Here is a 16,345-nt window from a genome sequence, read left to right as displayed (position 1 = left end):
TTTATTTTTTGAGCTGGGGGAGTTTGGGTAGCTATTAAGCTTCTTTGTGACCCCCAAGAGGGATTTATTGAGTATTTCATTTTCTAACATCACATTTCCCCAGCACTGGGGGGTTTAGTCACAGGTTGGCCAGCGCTCTGTAGGGTTCTAGCCTGGAAAGCGTGCGAGTGTTTCCCAGAAGTGTTGTTAGACTCTTGAATGCATTTGGATGGCGCTATTTTTTGTGAGCCATACGTGAGCACTTTATAAGATTGCTTATTGCCCTGAAAGAATGATTAATCGTAGAAGCTATGGCCCTGGCGGGACAGCTCAGTTGGTTAGAGTGTCCTCGGATACCCGGACGTTGCGGTTCCATCTCTGGTCAGGGCACATACAGGAATCAACCAATAAATGCATAAATATGGAACAACAAATAGACGTTTCTCTTTCTCCCTTCCTCTTTTTTCTTTAAATCAATTGAAAAGATTTTAACGTAGAAGCTACAAAGAAAGCAAAACGGCTTTCAATGAACACATAGTCCCGTGCACCTGTCAAGGGCAGTCGAGTGGAGTCGGGGTTGAGACCTTTTTGGGGTGGCTGGAGACTAGCCTTGGGCTTCTATTATTAGGCACCACTCTTTTACTCGTGGGCAGGGCGCTAGGCTGTCTTGGGCAGCTTACCGCCCACCAACAAGGCGCTCCAACTCTCACCGACAACGTTCACCCCTTTCGCTAGTCGGAGAGACTACAACTCCCGTGGTGCTCTGGGAGCGGAGGAGGGGAAACTTAGGGGGAGGGACAACCGAGGGCGGGCGTTCCGGGAGTGTGTTTCCGGCGTCGGCGGCCGGGGACGGTGTGAGAACGGTAAGATGGCGGCGGCGGCGGTGGTGGAGTTCCAGAGAGCCCAGTCTCTTCTCAGCACTGACCGGGAGGCCTCCATCGACATCCTCCACTCCATAGGTAAGGGTGGCCGCACCGCCTCCCCGGCCCTACCGGTGCAGCTCGGCCTGTGTCGGTCGGCGGCTGCAGAGCGGGGCCGGGCTAGCCGGCTCTGGTGCTGCTGACTCACTGTGTGTGTGAGGGGGGCCGGGCCGGGGGACACAGGCCGCTCGGAACTCTCTGGAGCCCCCTGGGCCGTGCCCCGGCGGGAAGCCCCGAGGCAGCCCCGGCGTCCACTTGCCGGCTGCTGACTCACGGTGGGCTCAGCGTGGGGCGGGAGAGCGGGCCGAGCCGGGGCCCCCACACCACTCCCTCGCCTTGTCTCCCGCTCTGGCCCATGCGAGCGGGGCAGCGCTGGCCGGCGGGCTTGCTGCGAACCGGTTGGGAACCTCGAGTTGAAGGGCCCGGCAGAAACCCGCGCAGGACAGCATTTCCCGCCGTTGTTATCAGCACAGCCAGCTCCGAGTAAGAGCGCTCGCGCTCGCTGTTCTCTCGGAGTTTCCTTCCGCGGTACCGGGAGCTGCTGTGTCTCCCCAGACCCCCAGCGGAAGGTGGCACAGAAGCGGGGCCCTCGCCCTGAATGTGGGACATGCCGAGGGGCACACACCTCAGGTTGGCATTTGGCTTGAGGAAGTGGCCGAGGCGTTCCTCTGCCCCCGGGTAGAGTGAGTGTAAGAGCGCGATGGAGGGGTGGCACCGCCGGGCTCGAGGAGGTGACTAATCGTCCTCGGCTCCCCTGTAAAGGTTGGGAGTGAGTTCAGGAGTTCGTTGTCAGCCGCGGAGATCAGGGACCTCTGGAACGGGCCGGCTGCACAGCGCTGGGAAAAATGAAGAAAAATTCCTTAAAACTGGTCTTACACATTGCACACAGCAGCGGGAAAGCTGAAATGGGAGCCCCGGCCACGTTCCGACAGGTTTCTGCTGGGACTTAGGTGTGAACAGAAATAAATGTATGATGACAGAGAAGGCTTTTAATGTTCAGCATACGAGGGTTCAGTCAGGGCATGAGCCAGCTCTTTCCTGCGTGTAGTAATGTGATCTGAACCTAGCTGAGGAGGATTTGATTTGAATCAACAAGTAGTATGAGAACGCACGTGTCCGTGGGACCTCCAGGATGCTGACTTTTATGTTGACTTCCTAGTCTGAAGTGCGGCACTGCTGCCTTGCGTGGAGGAAGGACAAGGACGAGATCCTGATGTCTTTGGGTGCACCCGGGAAAGAGGAAGTGGGAGCTCAGGGGCAGCTGGGAAGGGATTGTGCTGGTAAATAAAGGGTGTCTCAGGGTGAAGGCAGGATCATGACTTGTCAGTTACAGTTACAGGACCATTGTGGATGCACACTAACATTTAGAACTACTGATAGAAGCAGGGATTTTATTTTTTTCGTGTCTAGCATTTTTCCCTTTAATAAAGTGGGGATTGTGGTAAACATTGTAGAGTGCTTCCGCTTGCCCACTGTACTAGGAGAGTCTGTGGGACGCGTCCCTGGTGGAGTAAGCCTGAGTCGGGAGGGCTGACACTCCATCATGGAGTGTCTGAGTCTTGGTTTTTGTCAAGTCATGAAGCTTTGTAGGAGAAGCGATAACTAGGGACGGTCACTACAATTGCCACTGCTGATTTGGAGAGGGCGTTCAGTGTCCCAGATGTAGAATAGTTACTAACAGTTGAAAGTGGAACAGGTAGCACTAAGTTATTTTAACAGGTCATGAAGCCATTATACAGCAGCAGTCCCTTCTGAGGCTCACACTGGGGCTTTGATAGGGTTGTTTTTCCTGAACGGCTTTGTGCTCTGCTTGTCCCCAACTCACCCATCAGCTGAGGCTTTCCACAGGCCTAAAGTTGATTGAAAGACTTTTGACTTTATAGTCATTAGTAACTCAGTCACTTGATTTTAGCTTGTGGCAGGTAAATACACAGGTATGTTTAATATTTTCACATAGCAGTGCCTAGCGTGGGGCTTCCCATCACGAGTATGAACTTGTTTTGTTTGAATTTCGTTGTAACCAAATGACTGCAACAGAAACCTCAGTGTTATGTGGGTTAGGGAAATTCTAATTGGTAGAGTGAAAGGTGCATTTCAAATCAAAGGGATGAATTGGTTTTGTGAGGGTGAAATTTCCTTTAGTCTTTATTTTTTGACAAAATTTTAAAGGGGTTTTGATTTTCTTCTCCCAGTGAAGCGGGACATTCAGGAGAATGATGAGGAGGCCGTGCAGGTCAAAGAGCAGAGCATTCTGGAACTGGGGTCCCTCCTGGCGAAGACTGGACAAGCTGCAGGTAAGTGCTACAAATGGATTGCTTTCGTTTTTACCTGAAATGCTGGGCGAAGTCTCGTTTTTTTTTTTTTTGTTTGGAGTTAAGGAACGTAGGAATGTATCTACACAGTACCATTTTATTGCCAACTTGTTGAACTTTTTTTTTCTTTTTTAAGCAAGAAGTGGTCTTTAAACTCGGTTCTTTCATGGAAGAGTTGTTCCACAGCTGTGGAAAATCTTATTCCTCTTAGATATAATGATCTGTGATTTGTTTCTGGTTTGAATTCTTACTGTATTTCCTTTCATATGGCAGCAGCAATAGCAGCAGCAGTCTTTGGTGATTTCACTGAACAGCTCTGATATATTTAAGGAGGGTAGTGACTTTAGGCTCTCAGTGTGAAAATGACTAGGGATTTTGCATCCAAGTAAGTGACTTCCTGTCCTTTTGTCCTGACACAGGATGAGTCAGACATTAAACGGGAAGAGCCACCCTAAGCTTTCCCCATTGGTACCCAGGACTTTGTGCATGTCATTGCCCAGACACTCTGGCTGTAATCGAAGCATTGACTTTCTGGGCTCCAGATGATGATGAGTGTGTCCTTTGCATGAGAGGGTCTTGTTGACCAGGAAAGGCCTTTGACCAGTAAAGTGGCAGTAGTATTTAGAGGGAAGCCTGCTTAAGCTAAAACAGATCATTTTTGTCAGTCTTAAAGTGAATTTAGGATTTTTCTGATTAGACTGGATTAAGTTTTGTTAAGTGGCCGCATGAATAACTTTCCCTCAGATTACGTTGTTATCCAAGAGAATGATAGGTGTAAGTTAGCAAAACTTCTTGAACTTGAGGACTAAGATCATTCCCAATTAAGGATGACTAACTTACTATTAGGCTAAATTAGTAGAAAATTTATTTTCTATTTGAAATAGCTTTTAAAAAATACCTATAATAAGAAAAACAGTTTTTAAGTGCTTACTGTGAACTCGTTACTGTTTTAAGCACAAACATGGTTCAGCTTATTGAATTCTTGAAACAACTCAATAAGGTAGGTGCTATTATCTGTTTACACCTGAGGAAACTTGAGCACAGAAAAGTTTATGATCTATTTAAGGTCTGTCAGCTAGTACATGAGAGAGCCAGGATTTGAACCCATGGAGTCCCACTTCAGAGCTCATGGTCTCATGGTCTCATGAATGGTTATTGCTTTCCATAGTTATCACTTATGGGTTATCAGTAGTAGGTGGTGTGTGTGTGTGTGTGTGTGTATATATATATATATATATATATATATATATATAAAATTTTTTGTAGGCTGACTTCCCTCTTATTTAACATAGTTATGGATTCTTTTTTACCTGTCAGTTAATGTGAGCTTGGGAGTTAGAAAACAGTTTTGATAATTAGTCCATATAAAACATAATAAGATAATTTTCTTGAAAGAATTAGAGGGCCAGGTGAAGTGATTTAAGATTTTTCTGTTGTTGGGGAAGGAGGTTGGCGGGGTAGGGGAGAGCAATGGGGGAAAAGTTGGGACAGTTGTAATAGGAGAAAAAGAACAACAACAAAAAGGACCCCCCCCCCAAAAAAAAAAACAACAAACCAACCACAGATTTTTTTATTGTTGAAACGTCCAGATGTCTTTTTTCCTTCAGTAGAGTGGATAATTAGAAACAGCATGCATTATAGTATAGTCAATGCTTCAGAAAATTTATCCAAAAATATTACTGTTTCACTTGAAATTCCTTTTTCATGTTTTACTCTCCTTATTCCTTGCCCTGCCTTCCTTGTGATTTGTACCTGAGAAGTTTAGAAGTGTATTGCTAAACTTATTGGAATATAATAGGAGGATCATAAGAACTTTAAAAAAAAAATAATTTGCTTATTTATTTATTTTTAGAGAGAGGGGGAAAGGAGAAAGAGAGGGAGAGAAACATCACTGTGTGGTTACCTCTCACTCACGCCCCCAACTGGGGACCTGACGTGCAACCTAGTTATGTGCCCTGACTGGGAATCGAATCAGCGACACTTGGTTCGCAGGCCAATGCTCAATCCACTGAGCCACAGCAGCCAGGGTCATAAGAACTTTTAAAAGCTTGTTTTCCAAGAAAGAGTTTGATGAATATAGGTATATACACATTAGAAACACTAAGGAAGTTTTGGGACCTACACTCATTTATCTTATTTAGCTATTAATAATTGATAGGTTTGTGTTGCTTTCTTTGGTTTTGGGTTTTCTGACAACAGAAAATCTCCCATTAATCTTCAGTTTTTATGCATTTAATATATGGCTAACACTGTGCTAAGTATTCTACTCAGAAAGTTTAAGAAAAGGTCATGACTGATGCAGTCATTTGGGACTTAGTGAATAAGACAATATCTGGTGCATAATCTTGCATCATCGTCAGACATGATGCCTAGGTTCAGGGTCTGCAGATTTCGTAGCCTGAGACTCTTAAAATGATTATGTTAAGTTTGGTGAGGTTCTAAAAGGGAAGTTTTCATTATATAATTGCAAATAATCTCAGTGTAGGAGGAAGGAGTTTATACAATTCTGTGGGAATTAAAAAGAATTGGTATATGTGAAAATGGGAAGAAATGAAATATAACCAAGAATGAGTACGAAACAGTAGTAGGCTAAAATAAAAAATGAACCAAGTCTTCGGTAACTGAGAGGTCATTTGTTTCTTTGTTAGAATGAGAAGAATAACAAACTCAGTTCTTGGAGAAAATACTGTCCTTCTGGCAGGTGCTAGAAAGAAGGCAAACTGCTTAGCTTATGTTTTGCTTCTGCCTTTTCCAGGAAGAAAAATGATTTTCAAAAAGAAAAAGATAGAAATAACATCAGAATGAATTGAGAGAGAAGAGAGAGCAGATAGTCTCTTTAAATAAGCTCAAGTCTCTAGGCTCTGACATTTTCTGTCTTTGAATATCACAAGATTAGTTCTAGCAGATATATTTATAGAGCCACTCATTATTCTGAGAAAAATCACAGAGGATGGAGAGATACAGGAAAACAGTATGGGTGAACATTATTCCACTTTCAAGAAGGTAATGAAAATAATAAATTCTAAACACTATAAACTGGTTATCATTGGTAAAGGTCTGGGATAGATTAATTAATAAGCAGGTTTTAATCACTAAGAACAGTGGACTTATTAAAAAAAGATTATTCCAAACTCAACCTTGGTTCTCTGGTTAGCCTTACCAGATCAGTAGGTATGCGGGGCTCCACAGAGAGTGGCTAGACAGCTGTTTTTGTAAATAAAATTTTGTTGAAAACGGCCACACCCACTTATTTACATATTGTCTGTGACTGCTTTGCACTCCAGTGGCTGAGTTGAGTACTTGCTACTGAGACCTTATAACCAAAGCCGAAAATATTTACTCTCTGGCCCTTCACCGAAAAAGTTGGTTAGTCCCTAGGTCAGAGAAATGATAAAGACTACATATCTGATATAAGCAGGGTATTTGAACATTGGCCATAATATTAATGACAGGTACAGGTTATGAATTTATGGTGACAAATGGATCATTTGTCAACCTGAAAGAAAGTCTCTAGCATCATCTCATGGGATCTATCCTTGTTTTACTGGTCAGCATCCAGCATTATGGCTAAAGCCATTTCAGAAGTTGTGCTTATTTTTATAGATGGCTCAGTATAGAACAGACTTAAGATTCAGAGTTATTGCTGAAGCTGGCAAGATTAAATTCATTGTATGTATAAAGTTATATACTTAAAATACTTACCAAAACAGAGGAAGGTGGCGAATTACCTGTCTCTGCAAAAAATACCTTCATGGAGTCAATCTGAACAAAGAGTGGTATTAGAGAAAGCGAAACATGCTATTTGTGTTACATGTGGTGATGAGATTAAAAGAATTGGGCCATGACTACTGGTCACACCCTACTTCGAGCACTGTTTTCAGTTCTGGGTACCACAAATGCTATGTCTGCAAACTAGAGTTTATTCAGAGGAGGGCAACTAAGGTCATAAAGAGTCTGGGAACCAGGACATTGGAGGAACAGTTGAAATAGCTGAAGATGTTTGACTTGGAGAAATGAGAAGTTAGGGAGGTGTAAATGATAGTTATCTTCAAATCTGAAGCTGTGTGGAAGGAGGGTATAGACTCATGTTTCAAAGAAGAATTTAGTTTGACCAACAGTGGAATAGTCTGCTTTCTGAACATTTTTGTCACTAGAGATTCTTCGCAATTGTTCAAGCATAGTAGGTAATGCTGTGGGAGAAGGGACATTGTGCTAGATTGCTTTTAACCAGCTATGATTATATAATTGAAATTTGCATAAATGCAAAACAAATATGAGGGGAAGAAATCAGTATAGCCTGGAGCTGGCATGGAAGATTTACAAGGACTTTAGCAGGATCTAAAAGGATATCTCAGAATCACATAGGTCAAGAAGGGGAGAAATTCCAGATGGCAATGGCATGAGTGAGGCATGAGATCAGGAGTGTGAGTAGGAAAAAATCCTAGACAGTGGCAGTCAAAGGTCAGTGTTTGGGAGTGAAGAGAAAGATGAACTTTTCCACTCTGTATCAAGTTCCTTTTGTACCTGAAATAGTCCCGTGCATCCTGTGACTTTTCAGGCACATGAAGATTTCAGGACGCTGAATTATTAGAGTTCTCAGGAGGGTGAGGCTTGCTTGCCCTGAATTAGAGTCCTCAGGAGGATGAGTATACAATTGGAGAATATTAAAGAGGCAGTGGCACTAAAGTAATCTTAACCTATATTCCAAAAGTGCTTTGTTATTTGTTAATTGAAATATTCTCTAATTTTTAGAAGCTCTTATTTCTAAAGATATTCTCTGATAATTACTCTGTTGCTCTTATACAGGGGGGGAAAAACCTCTATGGTAGACACCTTTAAAAATTAAAAAAATATGTATTGATTAGAGAGGGGGGGAGAAAGAGAAACATAAATTTGTTGTTCCACTTATATGTGCATTCATTTCTTGATTCTTGTATGTGCCCTGACCAGGGATTGAACCCTCAACCTTGTCATATTGGGATGACGTTCCAACCAATGGAGCTACCCAGCCGGGGCCTGGACACCTTTTTTAATCATAGTTTAGGACTTAGGTTTGAAGATTAATGAGGAATTTCAAAAGGGAAAAAGACACCCTAATTTACATGTGAAAAGTTTATTCAAAAGAGTACCTAGGAACTGATAATGCTAAGAGGTTAAACTGGGGAGTACTTAGGGAATTAGGGGAGGGAGGAAAAAGGGAACCTGGAATTGAGAATCTCTGTCTGTTCAAGGGGAACTGCTAAGGACGATTTAAAAATTAAAAACAAACAACTCCTATAACCTGATCCAATTTGTTGTTGGGAAGTGATTTTGTCCAAGGTGGCAGAGGCACAGCATGTTTTATGTTCTAGAAAATGTCTCTGGGAATATGAGTGCTTTGCTGTTTATCTTTCATTAAGGTGGATAAATGAGGCAGAGACGGGAGCTTTTCTCTGGGCCCTCACAGGAATCCCGCGCTTGAGTGGGGAATAGAATGGTACAAATTTGACATATGTTGTTAACTTATTTTTGCTGCTCTTACCTGCAAGAGTGCTTTAAATTCCTACTAAGTTTCATTTAGACTGATTCTAGTGACATAAGTACTTATAATCTTGGTTTTTCTTTTTAACATGGATATTTTGTTTCTAATATCGATGTTTATTTTCCTTTCTGGATTGCCTTCAATCAGAGCTTGGAGGACTCCTTAAGTATGTGCGACCCTTCTTGAATTCCATCAGCAAGGCTAAAGCAGCTCGTCTTGTCCGATCTCTCCTCGATCTGTTTCTTGATATGGAAGCAGCTACAGGGCAGGAGGTAAGCTACTTTGGTTACAGAAGGTGGACAATATGGGGGGAAGTCTGTTTCAGTGAAAGAAATGCCTGACTGTACTGTGGTACTAATGTGGAAGGGACAGCTGGGAGAACGGCTCAGGACTTACCATGTCAGCCTCTCTTTGTTACAGGGCATTTGATACTTTGGGTCTGTTCCATGCTTTGCTTTGTAAGTGGAGATTGTCAGTGGTCCCTGGAATCCTCATTACATCAGGGTCACAAAGTGATTCTTGTTTTTGAGGTATTGTATTGCCACACCTTTGTAATGTTTTCTGTGTCTGTGGTACCTTCTGTTCTGTGTCACAGAGCTCCTTGTGAGCACTAATTAAGTCTTGTGTTATCTCTCCTTGACATGTTTTGCTCTGAGTATATGCCTTTATTGAGGAGCGAGTGTCCAGGTGTTTGTATTTCATGTGTGTGGAAGTGACTGGTATATCTGTACATTTCCATTACAATTTCAGACCTAGACCCTGAGCTGTATTTGAAGGGTGCCTTACGGAGTCACTGAGCCTCTTCCAACATTTTCAGAGAGAGCTCTATTTTCTGCAGTCCAAGGGAAGGAGGCAGTATCAAAGATAAAACTTATTCTGTAAAAAGTGGCAGATTGAAGCAGGGTATATTGTGGTTGCTTGAATCTGTAGGAAGAATATAGTTTTTTTTCTTATAGATACATATATCAGTACTTATTGAGTGCCTGCTCTGTATTAAGCATTGCTACAGGTACTGGGGATAGATTCCTTTGTAAAAATACACAGCTGCCGTTCTCCTGAGGACTACATTTTAATGAAGAAGGCAGGCAATAAACAAATATATAAAATGTCAGATAGTATAAGGGAAGGGTAAAACTTGCTAGTTGGTTCTATTTCTAATTGTTTGCTGTGTCTTTGTGTAAACAGTAAAAGATCTGAAAGAGCATAGTAGCATATAGAATAAATAATGAAGAATTTCAGAAACCTAGGACATAGGGATCCCACTTTGAAATCATGCCTTTTAAACATCATAAACTGCCCTGTCTGGTGGGGCTCAGTTGGAGCATGGTCCTGTAACCTAAAGGTTGCGGGTTCTATCTCTGATCTGGGCACGTACGGGAGGCCAATAGATGTTTCTGTCTGTAAAAACAATGAAAAAATATGTCCTTGGGTGAGGATTTGGGAAAAAAACCCCAACATAAACTAACTTCATTTGTAGAAAAGTCTTCAAATTGATTTGTTTCTGGCAAAACTGTGTTTCATGATAATATTTATTTATTTATTTATTTATTTATTTATTTGCATCTCTATGAGGTCAGAATAGTATTTCAAAAAGTTTTAAAAAATTCTATCAATTATGCTACTATAGTTGTCCTAATTTTTCCCCCTTTGCCCTCAAATGCTCTTCGTATCCATGATTTTGTATCTGTTCTTGTTTGCTTAGTTTTTTTAGATTCAGTTGTTGATAGACATGTATTTATTGCCATTTTACTATTTACAGTTTTGTCTTCTTAAATAAGTCCCTTTAACATTTCATAATAATACTGGTTTGATAATGATGAACTCCTTTAGTTTTTTCTTGTCTGGGAAGCTCTTTATCTGCCCTTCCATTCTAAATGATAGCTTTGCTGGATAGAGTAACCCTGGTTGTAGGTCCTTGCTTTTCATGACTTTGAATATGTCTTGCCAGTCCCTTCTAGCCTACAAAGTTTCTGTTGAGAAATCAGCTGAAAGTCTATGGGAACTCCCTTATAGGTAACTAATTTCTTTTCTCTTGCTGCTTTTAAGATTCTCTTTATCTTTAACCTTTGGCATTTTAATTATGATGTGTCTTGGAGTGGTCCTCTTTGGGTCCAACTTCTTTGGGACTCTCTGCTTCTGGGACTTGTATGTCTATTTCCTTCACCAAACTTGGTAAGTTTTCCTTCATTATTTTTTCAAATAGATTTCCAATTTCTTGCTCTTCCTCTTCTCTTGTGGCACCCCTTTGATGTGAATGTTGGACCTCTTGAAATTGTCCCAGAGGCTGCTTATATTATCCTTATTGTTTTTGGAATTATTTTTCTTCCTGTTGTTCTGATTTGTTGTTTTCTTGCTTCCTTATTTTCCAAATCATTGATTTCATTCTCGGCTTCACCCACTCTACTGTTGTTTCCCTACAAATTGTTTTTTATTTCAATTAGTATATCCTTCATTTCTGTCTGGACCTTTATTTTTTTAAAGGTTTTATTTATTTTTAGAGAAAGGGGAAGGGAGGGAGAGAGGAAGAGAAACCTCAGTGTATGACTGCCTCTCGCGTGCCCCCAACTGGGGACCTGGCCTGCAGCCCAGGCAAGTGCCCTGACTGGGAATCAAACCAGTGACCCTTTGGTTTGCAGGCCGGCACTCAATCCACTGAGCCACACCAGCCAGGTCCTGACTGGATCTTTTTTATGCTGGTTAAGTCCTCACTAAGTTCCTCGAGCATCTTTATAACTAGTGTTTTGAACTCTGCATCTAATAGATTGCTTACCTCCATTTCATTTAGTTGTTTTTCTGGAGTTTTGATCTGTTCTTCAATTTGGGCCACGTTTCTTTGTCTTCTCATTTCAGCAGCCTTCCTGCATTTGTTCTTATGTATTAGGTAGAGCTGCTTTGATACCATGTCTTGGTAGTGTGGCCTAATATAGTAGGTGTCCTGTAGGGTGCAGTGGCACAGCCTCCTCTATCACTCAAGCTGGGTCCTCGAGTTGTGCCCTTTATGTGGGTTGAGTACATCCTCCTCTTGTAGTTGAGCCTTGGTTGCTGTTGGCAGGTCAGTGGGAAAAGGAAGAAAGGGTTCTAGTTGACAAAAATGTAACATACAACGAACAATAGCAATGTACAGACACATTAAGGAAGGGCCTCACCAGACATGGAGCCACATGATACAGGCCTGTAAATCCAACCAGGCAATGACAGAGGCAAAATATGAACTTCTAGGATACTCATAAGAACTGAAGCAGTGGTTCACCAGTTACAGTTCTAGATAATGCAAAATGTATACCCTATAATTGACATGCAGTTCCTGTTCATTTGTAAAAATCCCTGCTCAAGAAGAAATGCCTGTATTGACCTGAACTTACCAAAGCTGCTTAGAGATAGAAAGAGCACTGGAAATCGGGTCCCAGAGCTGATATGTGATCCTGGGTGAGTCACTTCACATCTGGACTGTCAGGGAATTGGGAACAGGTGAGATTCTGGAGTAGAATTTAGTACTTTTTAGCTAGCAATATACATCAGAGTGGCCAATCTCTATTCCAGACTATTGAGTCATGAGCCTGGGCATTCATTTTTTGTGTTGTTTGTAAAAGCTCCCTAAGTAAAACTGATGGTAAGCTTTTCTTAACCATTTCAAAGTATGTAGGACTAAAGAATCTTGTACGTAACTCAAAACTCTGAAATTGTGCTTGATTTGCTTTCAGTTTAGTTTTTGTAGCCTTTTTGAGGTCAGTTGTGTTTAGAGCCACCAGAGGTCTCTAACGAGTTGTAAAGGTTTCAATGAATCATAGTGTTGAATCCTCCAAATACCATTTAATATTAGCCATCCATTTATTTATTGTATTTTGGCCTAGGATTTAAAGACAGAAGATGTTTCACTTTGGATTATATCCCTTAACTTTTCTCTCCTAACAACATCTCTTAAGACAACTTTGGATTTACATACAAACCTGTGGTATTAGTAAAATATTTCTCTAGAAAGCTGTTTCTTTTATCTTATGCTCTGATTGGGAATTTTAATACAAAACTTGAAGGTAACAGTAGTGATATAGGACCTGCAATACTTAATCAGTACTTTGTCAAAGCTAATATGTCAGGGATACCTGATGGCATGTAGACTGTCCAGCATAGAATGTTAATGTTAAGTCAGTTGCTTTGTATATTATGTCACTGCTTGGGTGGCAGATAGAAATGGGGGTTCAGAGTGCCTTTAAATAAAGCCCCTGTTAAGTGTTAGGTTAATTCTAATTTCTATTTACTCACTTTAGTCTTGAGCTAAGTTTGCTGTATTTGTGATGATGAATTTGTTAGTTGCACTTAGAATCTGAAAGGAAAGAGCCAGCTGGGCCTTTTGAGTCTTATAAGCAGCTGTTAGGAACAGGGCATTTGTGCTTAGGATGAGAATTTCTTTCCTTTGTTACCAGTGTATTCACATTAACACATTACTGTTACTATTTACTATTCGGGGAGAAATTTCTCAGCCATCATAGAAATCTACATTCCAGGGCTACATATGTTTGAAATTCTGGATCTCTCCTGGGAAAAGTAGAAGAGGAATCTCTGCTTCCAGCCAAGATGGAGGTGTAGGTAAACATGCTTTGCCTCAGTGCATAGCTATAGCAAAATTAACAATAAACTATGAAACAAATAACACCCAGATTTGTCAGAAAATTGAGCTGTATGGAATTGTAACAGCCAATGATTTAGAGAAGCCACATTCATTCAGATGATTAGGAGGGGCGGAGGAGGAAGAATGGAGAAGAACCGAGAGGCAGCGAATGGGCAGTCCCACATTCCCATGTAGCGGGTAGAAATTGGGAGAGATCCCTCCAGGAGCTAGCAATCCCAGCCCCAGTCCAGACCACCCAGCAGCCCAGAGTTCCAGCGCCAGGAAGATAGTCCTCATAACTTCTGGCTGCAAAAACCAGTGGGGTTTGGGGTGGCTGAAGAAACTGCAGGATTTTCAAGAGACTTGTCTTAAAGGGCCTGCAACAGACTTAGGATTCATGCAGACCCACCCCTTCTGGGATTCAGCACCAGGGCAACAACTGGAACGCACAGGTGGCACAGGGGGAGAAAGGGACAAATGAAGTTACTGGTGAGGGCAAGTGCCAGGAAGACAGCTTCCTCTTGGGAAATCTATAAATGCGAGGCAGCGGCATTGTCCCCTCTCTGAGCGCCCCTCAGCACAAACCGATGAAATGGATTGCCCTGCCCTGATGACTACCTAAGGTTCTGCCCCACACATTTTACAGGTACCTTTTCTACAATAGGCCATGCTATTAAGACAGGGAGTCAAAGCAGCTCTACCTAATACACTGAAACAAACACAGGGAGGCTGCCAAATTGAGGAGGCAAGGAAATATGACCCAAATGAGAGAACAGAACAAAACTCCAGAAAAAGAACTAAATGAAATGGAGGTAAGCAACCTATCAGATACAGAGTTCAAAACACTGGTTATCAGGATGCTCAGAGAAATCATTGGGTACTGCAATAGCAGAAATGAAGGTTGCACTAAATGAAATAAAGAAAAATCCACAGGGAACCCATAGTGGAGGGGATGAAGCTGAGGTGCAAATCAATGATTTGGAACATAAGGAAGAAAAAAGCATTCAATCAGAACAGCAAGAAGAAAAAAGAATTTTAAAAAATGAGAATAGAATAAAGAGCCTCTGGGACATCTCCAAATGTACCAACATCCGAATCATAGGGGTGCCAGAAGGAGAAGAGGAAGAGCAAGAAATTGAAAACTTATTTGAAAATATAATGAAAGAGAACTTCCCTAATTTCGTGAAGGAAATAGACATAAAAGTCCAGGAAACACAGAGTCCCAAATAAGTTGGACCCAAAGAGGACCACTCCAAGACACATCTTAATTTAAATGCCAAAGGCTAAAGATAAAGAGAGAATCTTAAAAACTGCAAGAGAAAAGCAGTTACCTACAAAACAGTTCCCATGAGACTGTCAGCTGATTTCTCAAAAGAAACTTTGTAAGCAGGAAGGGGCTGGCAAGAAGTATACAATGTGATGAAAAGCAAGGATCTACAACCTAGATTACTCTATCTAGCAAAGCTATAATTTAGAATGGAAGGGCAGATAAAGTGCTTCCCAGACAAGGTAAAACTAAAGGAGTTCATTGTCACCAAGCCATTATTATATGAACTAGTTAAAGGGAACTGTAAGAAAAAGATGATCAAAGCTATGAACATTAAAATGGCAACGCATTCACAACTATCAACTGAATCTAAAAAGCAACTAATCAGTAGGACAGGAACAGAATCATAGATATGGAGATCACTTGGAGGGTTATCAGCTGGGAAGGGGAAGAATGGAGGTAGAGGTACAAGAGGTACAGGGATTAAGAAGTACAAATTGGTTGGTACAAAATTAGATGGGGATGTTAAGAACTAAGGGAGGTTATTGCTGGAGGGAATAGGGGTACCGGGTAGATGGGGGCAAGGGAGGAAAATTGTGACAATTGTAATAGCATAATCAATAAAATATATTTACAAACAACAACGAAAAGAAATCTCAATAAGGCTCTTTCAGAGGAACGCAGTCTAAACACAAAGATAATTTGTGTGTAAAAACCCTAGTTGGTTCTTCATTATGATATAAAAGTTACACTCTGAACCCCTGTGGATGAAGGCATTAAATAGAGCAACATGGGTAACATATAAGGAGGGGATTAAAGCTGTATTTATTCCAAAGCAAAGTTCATGGGAAGAATGTGAGGACATAATGTTGCATGTGCTGTGTCTTCCCTGTTGCAGGTCGAGTTGTGTTTAGAATGCATCGAATGGGCCAAATCGGAGAAAAGAACTTTCTTACGCCAAGCTTTGGAGGTATGTGCCTACATTAGTACTGATTTTAGGTCTCTAGGCATTAGACAGATTTGATTGAAAGTATTTTCTGCAGCGTTGTATTATCCAGGCACCCAAAGATTGTTGCTGGTAGTCTCAGTCATGCAGTTGCTCTGGTTGAAGTTTGAAGATATATCTGGTAACTTAGATAAGTAAGCAGAAACATCTCGAAGTTAACAGTCACTGCCCATAACAGGAGATAATACCATGACCTGATAATTTATTTGAGACTGAATTTGATGCCATTATTAGGACTTGAATATTTAACAATAACAATTTGATGGCTATCAATCTTTGGTTTCTGTCTTTGGCTTTTGCCCCCCTTTCTATTAGTCAATGCCTTTTCTCTTTCCTAGGCAAGACTGGTGTCTTTGTACTTTGATACCAAGAGATACCAGGAAGCATTGCATTTGGGTAAGTAAGCTGGTAGAAATTAATAAGGCATTCTAGCTGGCTAAATGAATGTATTTTGGAAACTATTTTTATTAGTTACCTGTTAATAATTTATATACTTTCTACTTCTAAGAAGGATTTAATGTGGCTTATATTTACTGAAATCTGTCATGGAAAAATGCCATTTGGAAGTTCTAAGAAACTAACTAGAACTATTCATTTTTAAAAATTGATTTAAAACTTTAAAAATTTATTTTAAAAAAATTTGTTGGGGTGACAGTGGTTAATAAAATAATCGGTTGCAGGTGTACTGTATGTTCACTATTCCAAGTCAAGTGTCCTTCCATCACTATTAACCC

The 16,345-nt window shown here is 41.2% G+C and overlaps 1 protein-coding gene across 2 annotated transcripts in view; it reads left to right on the top strand.

Annotated features, from left to right (window-relative positions):
- Window positions 1-811: 811 nt before the first annotated feature.
- Window positions 812-16,345, top strand: part of PSMD11 (proteasome 26S subunit, non-ATPase 11) — a 32,212-nt gene continuing 16,678 nt past the window's right edge. For both annotated transcript variants that reach the window (XM_090291723.1, XM_090291722.1), the window contains exons 1-5: window positions 812-938; window positions 3,092-3,193; window positions 8,880-9,004; window positions 15,504-15,575; window positions 15,950-16,007. In XM_090291723.1, coding sequence (XP_090147849.1) covers window positions 848-938; window positions 3,092-3,193; window positions 8,880-9,004; window positions 15,504-15,575; window positions 15,950-16,007 — 448 coding nt within the window. In that variant the 5' untranslated portion in view covers window positions 812-847. The remainder of the gene's footprint in view (window positions 939-3,091; window positions 3,194-8,879; window positions 9,005-15,503; window positions 15,576-15,949; window positions 16,008-16,345) is intronic.

This window comes from Furipterus horrens, unplaced genomic scaffold (assembly GCF_987537825.1).
Source record: "Furipterus horrens unplaced genomic scaffold, mFurHor1.1.pri manual_scaffold_11, whole genome shotgun sequence".
In the NCBI taxonomy this organism is placed as follows: Eukaryota; Metazoa; Chordata; class Mammalia; order Chiroptera; family Furipteridae; genus Furipterus; species Furipterus horrens.
This window is presented reverse-complemented; position numbering and strand designations above follow the sequence as displayed.